At 34.1% G+C, this 12410-nt stretch overlaps 1 protein-coding gene across 1 annotated transcript in view; it reads left to right on the top strand.

The window, feature by feature from the left end:
- LOC113510285 (transient receptor potential protein) overlaps positions 1-12410 on the top strand; it is a 77221-nt gene that overhangs the window by 27010 nt on the left and 37801 nt on the right. Inside the window, exons 2-3 of the mRNA XM_052893842.1 lie at positions 2772-2935; positions 9050-9194. Of these exons, the coding sequence (XP_052749802.1) occupies positions 2778-2935; positions 9050-9194 (303 nt within the window). The 5' untranslated portion in view covers positions 2772-2777. The remainder of the gene's footprint in view (positions 1-2771; positions 2936-9049; positions 9195-12410) is intronic.

Genomic DNA, 12410 nt, shown 5'->3' with positions numbered 1-12410 from the left:
TCTGTCAGTTTAGTTTTGTTTCGTTCGCTTTTTTGCTCCGTTGGTTTGCTTTGTATATTTTTATATAATTATATTATTTTTCTAAAAACACCGTGTTTCCATACCAGCATATAGCCCTTTCGCCTACATTTTTGGTATTTTTTTGATGAATGAAAATGGAATGGTAACCCCGCCTGCGCTAACGGGTTACGCTGGCGGAGCACCAGTGAAGGGTGAGAGATGAGAATGAAAACAAGCCAGTTAGCCCATCATGATGATTTCATCAGGAATTAACCATGATAGTTTCCAGGAAGAACCACGAGGAGGTCGACCTGGTTGGGTATATTGCTAGCAATGGAATTCTCAGTCTCCATTACTAATAATCCTTTTCCCCCCAATATATTATATATTAAGAGTTGAGGGTCTTAGTATGAATAAATTTGTGGTAGTGTTACAAATATAATATATAATATATTTATGAAAAAAATTAAAATATGAAACATCTTAATAAAAACAAACAAACAAAAATTTTAAAATTTAGTCTGTATCTTTGTTTCGACATCACACAAAAACTACTGCACCAAACTAGATGTGGTTTTCATAGTGGTGCTCTTGATCATGATGAATTCATCAGGAATTAACCATGATAGTTTCCAGGGGGAACCGCGAGGAGGTCGACCTGGTTGGGTATATTGCTAGCAATAGGATTCTCAGTCTTCATTACTAACAATCCCTTTCCCCCCACATTTTTGGTATTATAAACTGTAAAAGATAATTGCACAATTGTAGATATTGTGAGAGAATCAGAATAATTTATCATGCTACTCACCTACTCGTGTAAACGATCGTAAAGATAAGAGTTCCTAATCTGCCTTTGTTTTAAATCTACTTCAAAAAGTACATGGTACTCGTTTTGGTTGTATTTTTTGTTTGTTACCCCATAACTCCGTCAGTTACAAAGCGATTTGACAAATTCTTTTTGCTTTCACAATTACAGTCTGTTTTTTTTTTCTATGGAACAATCTTAAATTATATAAGAATGCCTCTGGCATTGCCTACCGGTCGACGGCATGTCTACCAGAAGTACGGAGCAAAAATAATCATTTCTAAATTACACAAATATGAATTTAAAAATATAGAGGTTAAGACTGGATTTTGGTGTCGGGATTCCGACCCAGCAGTCAAGCGCTGTCCATATAAGCCGTCCGTCCATTATCGCTCAATAATATTCATCATGATATTGTAATTAAAATAGTAACTTCGTCTGAATCATAATACGATTCATTTTGTCTATTTTTAATAGATGGTATGGTATCCCCGCCTGCGGTTTCGGTATACGTTGGCGTGACACCAGTAAGGAATGATACGAGTTGTTCAGTTGGCCCATTGTGACGAATTCCATAAGAATTAACCGTGATGGTTTCCGAGGGGAACCGCGTGCAGGTCGACCTGATAGGGTATATTACTAGCAATGAAGCTATTAGACCCTGTTACTAACAATCTCTCCCCCCCCCCCCACTTATTTTGTATAAGCCGCCGATGAAAATGTACCGTTAATAACTTTACCAATAAATTACGTCCTCAGCGGGAGATACAAAGAGACCGTTGGATATACAAAATTAATATGATTAATGTAAAATGACTATTTTCACCGTCCAAATAGAAATTATATACATATATTATTTTACATATACTATATATATATATATATATATATATAGGTACAACTTTTTTCGACCGACTTCAAAAAGACGATGGTTCTCAATTCGGTTATATTTTATATATATATATATATATATATATATATATATATATATATATATAAATTGTATGTAGCATTGCATGCGTATGTAGCATTTAACGATTACTTGCATTTTTGAGACTCCAAAATGTAACAATATTACATTTTGGAGTCTCAAAAATAATTCTTAATATTATAATAAACAATTTATTATATAATTAGGAATATTACTTTGTCTTTTCAAGGTATTTTAAAAAGAAAGAGATTTACAATTTAGTAATATTTTCTTTTAATGTTTGCGACCTTATAACTCTGTTAGTTCTAAATCGATTTCAATTTTTTTTTATCTGAAAAGATATGCTTAAAGTTCAGTAGTTTAGTTTTTAGATCAAAATAACTAGTTTGGTTCCAATAGAAGTCAGTTACCAGATGGAGACTTTGTACAAAAGTCGTTTACTTGGGCACCTCTGTCCCATTCGCGTTTTTACCGTGAAGCAGTTGTGTTTGCATGAATGTGTTACGATTTGAAAGGTGGGATATTACAGAAAATTTACAGGGTACAGAGGAATAACACCTGAGTCCTCAGGAATGGCAACGCATGAAGTGTATCATGGGTGATGGAGTATACGCTGTTATGTCTGTGGTGCTGTACATGTCTATAGTCGACGGTTACCACTTTTCATCAATTGGGCCGTCAGCTCGTTTGCCATTCTAAGTTGTATAAAAAAAAGTTTTCTTTTTGTGAATTACAATCTTTATTACCAATCTATTTAAACTAAAACAGACATTGTGTATCTCTTTTTTCTTTGTTATTTTCTTTAATACTGCTGATAGATCAGTTCTATCAGTATATTTAATAATAAAAACTCTGTCAATTAACTTTTGCAAGTGGCAATTCATTAACATCTTTCACATATAAAACAATAAATCTGATATAAAAAGGAACAGTATATATATATATATATATATAATTTAAAGTAGACTAACAAAATAATTCAGACAACTTTGAATTGTATATATATATATTTATACGATTTTCATTTGGTTGCAGACGAAAATGAAGCGTGGCTCTAGAGAGGAACTACTTGGCAGCTCTCACGAGGCTTTGAGGAACAGTCAGCATGATTTGCGGAATACATATGAAAAACCTCTTACCAGAGAAGAAAAAACATACCTTCTGCATGCTGATAGGGGTGACTACAATACAGTAAAAAGGTATTAAGGGTTAAAAGGTTATTTTTATTTATTTATTCATTAGTAAAAATATGTGTACATAGCGGACTTAATGCTAAAAGCATTCTCCCCCAGTCAACCATAGGGAAGTGTCAGAATATACAAATGCAGTACTACTAATTATTGATATACATACATATTAAAATTACATATATAAACGAATAAATATATATGAATAAGAAATATACTTACACATATATGATATACACTATATTATACACGAAATTGAGAATAATATAAAACACTTATTGCTCGGATAAAGATAAAAAGTGAGAGTGAACGCTTTTTTTGAAAGACGGTTTAGTCGGTAGTCTTTTAATGGCATCAGGAAGCGTGTTCCAGAGTCGTGAAAAATGTTGGAGAAAAGAGTTTGAAACGTGAACAGTACGGTGAGAGGGGTATTTAGTGTACTTCTCTACACTGATGTTATTATTAAAAACTGTGTCCCACAAAAAACCTACTTCAATTGTAATAAAACTAGTTTATTCGATTTAAAAACTATACTTCTGTACTCATTTTGAGAAGATTTCTATGAGACCAATCTCTAAATATATTCTTTCAGATAAAAAAAGAATTGTTCAAATCGGTTTACTGACGGAGCTATGAGGTCACGAATATAAAAAAAATACAATTGATTTGAGAACCTCCTTCTTTTTTAAATCTACACTAATATTATAAAGAGAAAAGATTTGTATTTCTGTATGTATGTATGTTTGTAATGAATAAACTCAAAAACTACTTTGCCGAATTCAATATACCACCAGTATACTGTTTCGCCTATGATACCCCCATGCAATGCCATTCTTGAGGACTCAGATATTATTCCTCTGTACCCTGTAAATTCACGCCATATCCCACCCTTCAAACCGAAACACAGCCATGCAAACACAACTGCTTTACAGGTGAAACAATTGCTGAGTTTGGAATGTGAAAAAGAACCCGCGAGAAACTCAACATTTACTCTTAAATTAATAAGTACATGATAATTTTACATTTGCATGGATACTGTGACTAAAATTGGCATTAAGTCCAATTTATGTGTATTATTAAATGGAAAATATACAAGCAAAAATGAGCAGACCAGTACCCACAAGCAGCACCCGTTCATGAGTATGACGGATGAGCTAGCCAATCCGTTTAAAACCAACGTTTTACACAGAAATAACAAGGAAGTAAATAGAAAAAGGTCGGTCGTTTTCAGCTGCCGACCGCCGAGAATCACTACAAGGCACTTAATCCAATTTATTAACAATATTAACGTTTTATAGTCGACGTACTATGTACTTAGTAAACGTATCCAATGCTAATAAAGCTCAGAATATTCGCTATTTGATTTTAGACGAAGTTTAATGTTCCCTGGCGTTTCCATTCAATCTATTTTGAGCAATAGGAGGCGAGAATATTATATTAAATTAGTTACGTATGATTACTGTACGAAATATACTTATATATACATATATATACATGCATACATACATATACTTTTTTTTTAATTAATAATAATGGAATGGTAACCCCGCCTGCACTATCGGTATACGCTGGCGGGGTACCAGTGGAAGATGATAGGTGAGGATGAAAATAGGTCAGTTAACCCATCGTGACGAATTCAACTAGAATTAATCACGATGTTTTCAAGAGGAACCACGTGGAGGTCGACCTGGTTGGGTATATTGCTAGCAATGAAGTTATTTGACCCCATTACTAACAATCCCTTTCCCCCCAATAACATACGTAAATAGTAAATGTTTCCTTTTACCAATATAATGAAATTTGATATCGTTGCTGTGTAGTCCCAGTATAGAATGGACTACTTCTTTCTTTCCCATAGGACTAGTGAAAGGCGATTAAGGAAACTCAATAGTAGAGCGATGGACAGCGCAGTAGCGTCTCTCTTTAAACAACACGAAAGCCTAATTGTTGATGCCAATCCGCCTGCCAAGCGTGGTAACTAATGACAAAACCCTTTTTTTTTATGCAATTCAGAATGGCAAACAAGCTGACGGTCCACCTGATGGAAAGTGATAACGTCGCCTATAGACATGAGCCGTACCGTGGACATAACAGAGTATACTGTTTCGCCCATGATATCCCCCCATGCGTTGCCATTCCTGAGAACTCAGATGTTATTCCTCCGTACCCAGTAAATTCACGCCATATCCCATCCTTCAAACCGAAACACAGCCATGCAAACACAACTGCTTTACGGTTGAAACACGAATGGGACAGAGGTGCCCAAGCAAACCTTCCTATAATCAATGGTGGACAATTAACGATATGATGATGTTAATAAAATTATAAATAAAAGAAGTATGTATATGAAAGATTTTTAGGAAAAAAAATATATGAAGCTACTTAATAAGATCAATAGATAACAAAACAATGATTTTTAAAAATTTATCTGTCTGTATGTTTGTTGCAGCATCAAGCAAAAAATATTGCACCAAATTAGATGCGATACTAAAAAAGATTCAACGGAACTATATTGTAAACTCCTATATAAATAAGGCATGATTATGACAGGTCTTTTTCTAGAAGTGCCGTTGTTAGTTTCGTATTTTTTCTTTTTTTTTACAACACAGGGGGCAAACGGGCATGCAGCTCACCTGATGGTAAGTGACTACCGCCGCCCATGATCACCCACAACACCAACGGCATTGTAGGTGTGCTGCTGGCCTTTTAAAATGGAAAATACTCTTTTCTTGAAGGTTATGTTGTCGTATCGGTTCGGAAATACTGCTGCTAGAAGTTGATTCCAAAGAATGGTAGTGGTGGATCTGGTGGACCTCTAGAGAAAACTTCATGACCTGATTTGACTTTTACCTGTCAGCCCTTACTATTATCCTACCATCGAAAATTGACAGCGTAGAAAGGGTTACATTACAGTCCATTTTTATTTAATAAAAATGGCACATTTTAATCGACTTCAAAAAAAGAGAAACTTTTCAATTCAGTTAAGCTTCTTTATGTTTGTTACCACAGAACTCTATCATTTATAAATTGACATGGAAAATTTATTATTATTTGATATACTTTTAGATTCGTCCCGCCAGTTAGAAATTTCATCAAAATCGGTTCAATTATTCGATTTTCAAATCAAAATTACAGATGTTTACTACGATAGAATATTTTTTAGGGAACAAAGTCTATTATAATTTGCTCTTGTCTGTCTAGGCCTATTTAGGCTCTCAGCTTAAGTCGGACGGAAGGCAAATATCGGTGTATATTTTTGTTTAAACACAATAAAACCCGTATAATTGTACACTACATAAATAAAAGATTTAAAAACGAGTAAATGAGCGAATAAATAAAACAAAATACACGTCTTACACAAGTACACGGTTTACACAAAGGGACAATTGAAAAAGTCTACTGTCTTCGCAGGCCTTAAGACATCGCAATAAAAGGGGAGAGTCAATATTATGTATCTACATTGATATCAATTCTTATTTATGTTAAGTGATAAGGGGATGCCTTTCACATTTCTCTAGGGACGCGAAATGCACAACATGATCGCATCTTTGAAAGTTACAAATAATAGAATTTTACCTTAGCTCTATACATTCATATAGTAATAATAATAAAAATAACGATATACAAATGTCAGTGTTGCCAGATTGCATTTGAGTAAAAAATTTCTATTCACGAAATCTTGGTAAATTGATATTCTTGTAATATTTTTGGAGAAAAATAACATGGGCTTGAAGATATTTGGGTTTACAATTTGTAACTTATAAACCGTATAAAATATTTATTATGCAACTTAGAATGGCAAACAAGCTGACGGTCCACCTGATGGAAAGTGGTAACCGTCGCCTATAGACATGAGCAGTACCATGAACATAACAGAGTATACTGTTTCACCCAGGATACCTCCCGTGCGTTGCCACTCCTGAGGACTCAGGTGCTATTCTTCTATATCCTTCAAACCGAAACACAACCATGCAAAACAACTGCTTCGCAGACATACGAATGGAAGTAGCAAAACAGAAGACAGAATAAGACAAGGAAGTTATAACCAAAAATTTGTAACCTTTATTCACTAAAATATCTTCATTAAATCTACACAAAACACCTGTTCACGAGACTAGCCTTTAAAGGGTTAAAAAGAAAACAAGAAAAAAGCAACTACATTTACACCTTATAAATAAATATAGATCATCACAGTGCCTTTGTGAGCAAAAACAAAACGTTAGGGAAACTCATTTGTAAGCTCAGATATATATTTATTTATGGCCCGTATTTATAAATCGATCCCAGGTGAAAAAAATTCAGTGTCCATTTAGAAGTTTTCAGAATTTAAGGTTACCGGAATGATGACTATACTCCGGTATTCCTCGCAATTATCTGTCAATTCTTAAAAACAATTTAAAAATAGAGAAAAAGCCTTTGCCAATTAATAGCGTAATGTTATTTATATTTATTAAATAAAATCCTATTTTCCCACCAAATTCAACAAACTGGATGGAAAGATTTTTGCAAATCCTTTTCATCTATCGATGTGATGAGAACTTGGTTTTCCAGTATAATGCTACTAGCATTATAGTGGGAAACTAAGTGACAAAAACATTTTCTCAAAGTGGCGTAGTAATTACTACTAATACTGCGAATAAGGAAAGGCGAGGGATGAGCAGCAGCGTCCCTCTTACAACATATCCAAAGCCTAACTGCGGTTGCCATCCGCCTGCCAAGCATAGCAACAATTAGCAACACACCTCAAGGAAGACGCTTATGTTTAGCAATGAACAGTTAAAGGCTGATATGATGATGATGATGACGATGATGGTAACGATGATATGTTATCTATAATAATAAACATTCGAAATAACTAAAGGAACCGTTAGATTACATTTCGAAATTTGACCTATACACGTCAATTATCCAGATCGGCCACGTCACATCATATTTTCTAAGAGGCGTCATAGTATAATAACATTAACCCCGAAAATATCCGATGCGATCTCAAGATTGTTCAATCAATCGTACGAGTATAGGAATAGGACGAGATAAGATGTGATTATTTTTGTCAGGTGCAGTGTTGCCATATTAATGACTGTTTAGTAACATTTGGCAATTTTAGATATTTAATAAAGTATATAAATTGTGTGTATTTTATTACCTTTTTTAAAGTCTAGTTATTTATTTAAATTTAGCTTAGAGAAAACTCTTCTGAACCGCATTATATGCGACCATTTATGTAAGTTCTAGTATGTGACGATGAAATCCCTGTCGATGGCGAGCGGTATGATAATAAAATGTGGCCATGGGTATCATCTCAAACAATTTCTCAGAATACAGTCCATTATACAAGCAGATTAGACTTAATGACTCAATACCGCCTGTGAGCTTGTACCACAATGTGAACGACGAGAGAAAAAGAAGCTCATTCCCTGTGTTTCTATTTTTCTCCATTCCTTATCTTCTGTTATGCATTTTAATTTTTCTATTTTATTTACTAGTAATTATATCAGTAGATTTTACAATTTTTTTACACTAAAACTATAACCCAAATATTTTCGAAAAAATACCCAAGTTTCTTCAAGTCCAGTTCCACTTTTCTCCAGAATTTTTTCCAAGAACTACAAGTTTCCAAAATTTAGCGAACAAAAAAGTCACACGTTACTGATCCTACACGAAGAGCCCGACTTATGACGACGTCTAACAACTCCATTGCTAGCAATATATCCTATCAGATTTCATGTGTTATTCACATGGTTCCTTCTGGAAACCATCGTAGTGAATTCTTGTGGAATTGTTTACGATGGGCTAACTGACCTGTTTTCAACCTCACCTATCATGTCTCATTGGTGCCTCGTTAGAGTATAGTGATAGCGTAAGCGGGGTTACCATCTCTTTCCCATACATTAAAAAAATAGTCTTCATTACGGGGTAAAACACCATTTCGCTCTATTGAGTACCCCGAGTTTTTGTACCAACTTAACCCTACCTTTAAAATGATTCCAGAACTCGACAGTGCTAGAGATATCGATACCGAGGATCCCACTTTTAGGTTTTCATTATATAAATTTTATATTTTAAGACATGCAGATAAATTCGAGGCACCTAACTACTTATTAATACCTAATTTCTCTTTCACAGATTGATAGACCAGTATGCTGCCAACCCTGATATCCTGGACATCAACTGTGTGGACCCATTAAACCGATCTGCACTGATAGCTGCCATAGAAAACGAGAATATAGAACTTATCAAATTACTACTAGACGCTGGTATAATGGTCAAGGTATGTCATTTTAAATCCTGCAGAATTCTCCTTATTCTATGAGATTACAAATTTCCTGGTAACGTTTACCATGTGTTAGTCCAGAGGCATAATAGATTTTATACGGTTAAACAAAAAATAAATAAATTATATTGTAATAAAATTAATATAAAAGTAATAATTAAAATTATTAAATATTAAATTATATTCCGATAAAAATAAATTGATTAAATATATTTTTATTTGTTATATATATTTATATATATAATGTATTATATATAATAGAATATTGTTACTTCTCGTAATAAATATTTAATAGACCAAAAAAGTCCCAAATAAAAATTATCATATATATACACACACACACACGCACGCACGCACGCACGCACGCACGCACGCACGCACGCACGCACGCACGCACGCACGCACGCACGCACGCACGCACTCACGAACGCACGCACGCACGCACTCACGCACGCACGCACGCACGCACGCACGCACGCACGCACGCACGCACGCACGCACGCACGCACGCACGCACGCACGCACGCACGCACGCACGCACGCACGCACGCACGCACGCACGCACGCACGCACGCACGCACGCACGCACGCACGCACGCACGCACGCACGCACGCACGCACGCACGCACGCACGCACGCACGCACGAACGCCCACACGCACGCACGCATGCACGCACGCACGCACGCACGCACGCACGCACGCACACACACACATATATATATATAATAAAAATTAATTTACGATTTTATTCCACAAAAAAAAACATGAACTTCAATAATGTAAAAACCAATTATTTTGATTTAAAAGCTAATCTGCTGAGCCAATAAAAAAATATGGAAGTAATCTGTAAGTATATCTTTTCAGATACGAAAAAAGATTTCCCAAATCGGTTTATAAATAATGGAATTATAAGCGAAATAAGAACCGTCTAATTTTTGTGATTAATAATATGAATGAGTCCTATCCTACAGTAAAATGAATTGTCAAAATTAATACAGAATTAACGAAAATATCGCACAAGAACACGGGAACTGAGAGCTTTTCTTGAAGTGGATTTAAAATATAACAATTTGCTTAACTTATTTCATACGAACCCTAATTTCGCATAAAAAAACCTCCCATATCATTATTCTAATGTTTGTGAAGGGCTTTGAAAACTTTACGGTCCTGCTATTCGCATAGGGAACTTTCAAGTGTCTATTATTTTCCAAAAACTGACATATGTACATGCAGAGTTTCTATTTTTATTACGAGTAATATAAAAGTATAAGAGAGAATGGACGAAAGAAGAATTACAAAAAAGATTTATGATTATCAAGCTCAAATGAATGGAGATATCGATGGAGGCCGCCCTAGAATGACGTATAGATAGATACTCTTTATTGTTTCCTCCAAAAGATTACAATAGTAAACTTATTATAAATATATACATTAACAAGAAATTATTACAGTGAGTAAACAATAGGCGGCCTTATCACTAAAAGCGATCCCTTCCAGGCAACCTTTGAATGGAGAGGACTAATTATAAACAGCTTGATCGGAGGAACGATGAAAATTCCATTATTTCTAAATATGGAGATGTAATAATGTAAATATATATCCTTACTCATTATTATATATATATACACACATGCATTTATACATACATACACATACATGCATATAAACACCTACACAAATACATAAAAATATATAAATTCTGTAAAATACAAAGAATGTCAACCAAATAGGCGACGTGCTGAAGAAGGGCCAAATTAAAAGTACCCGTAACCGGCGAGCATGTATGAAAAGATTGATGAATGTGGAAGAGGCGAAAGAGGTCTCTTTGAATCGAAGCAGTTAGCGTTCTATTGTTTCTACCTACTCCAATGAGAGACTAACGTGACGGAGATGTATCTATGTATGATACGTATAATACGGGTTACCTTCATACATTTATGTATGTGTTATTGTATGTCATATAAAAATTCATTTTGAGAGGTGGCCGTACTTGCTATTTTTATTCTATGGGTGATAACCGAATGTAACCCCGCTTTATTGGTATTCGCTGGCGGAGTACAAGTGAGTGATGATAAAGTCAAGTCAGTTGGCCCATTATGATAAATTCTTCAGTAATTAACCACAGCGGTTGTTACAATGGGGATTAGTAGCCCCATTAACATTGGGAGGGATTAATTGATTATTAACCCCTTTTCCCGACATTTCGCAATTTGATACGGGCAGCGGGATGCCTTATGTCATTAGTGATAAATACATTTTTAATGAGAGCATTATTTTTTTTTTTATTTTATTTGTAGGGTATTTGTCGAAATAAGTATGCTATATTTATTTGTTCAGATATCTAAAAATTTTATAACTTTGTGTTCTACGTATAAATGTGAGCAGTATTTATATATTTTTATGTATTTATGTAGGTGTTTATATGTATGTGTGTATGTATGTATATGTGTATATGTATGTATATGTATGTGATTAATTCTTGTAATTATTTATATCTAGAATAAGTTTACTGTTGTAATCTTTTGGAGGAAACAATAAAGAGTGTCTATCTATCTATTTATTTTATTTGAATTTTAGAGAAAAAAGATGGCTAGGTGTGGCAAGTTGTTGCTCTGATAGATAGATAGATAGATAATTTTATTTGCATTACTTACAGCACACAAATTACAACATACATACACAAAAAAAAGCGAGATAACATAAATGACAAAAAAAATACACAAAACCAAATGCAACTTTCGTTTGTGAGTGTGCCATAGCAATGCAAAATACAAGATGCTTAAATAGTTTGCTACACCTACTTACTATTCTAATTATACTATAAATGAGAAAGTTCGTATAGATGTTTGGGTGTTAGCATGTTTGTTACTCAATCACTCTTAAACAACTAGATGGATTTAAATGAAATTTAGTACATAAATTCAAATTCAAATCATTTTTACTCAGACTTGTTTAGAAGCACTTTTAAATCGTATTTTTTTTATGAATGTAAATTTCGGAAAGTTATTATCTGTTGAGAAAAGCCTGCAAGAAATTAAACTTTCAAGTAGTAGTAAAGAAGTTGTAGACAATAACCTAGCAAATTATATATATATATGTGTGTATAAATATATATAAAAATATATAAATCTGTTAGCATAGCGTTTATTTATTTGGCGTAACAGCGACATTTATAAATACTTATGTATGTATACGTACGTCGTCGAATACAT

Source organism: Galleria mellonella, unplaced genomic scaffold (genome assembly GCF_026898425.1).
Source record: "Galleria mellonella isolate WM207_F2 unplaced genomic scaffold, CSIRO_AGI_GalMel_v1 utg184, whole genome shotgun sequence".
NCBI classification, from domain to species: domain Eukaryota; kingdom Metazoa; phylum Arthropoda; class Insecta; order Lepidoptera; family Pyralidae; genus Galleria; species Galleria mellonella.
This window is presented reverse-complemented; position numbering and strand designations above follow the sequence as displayed.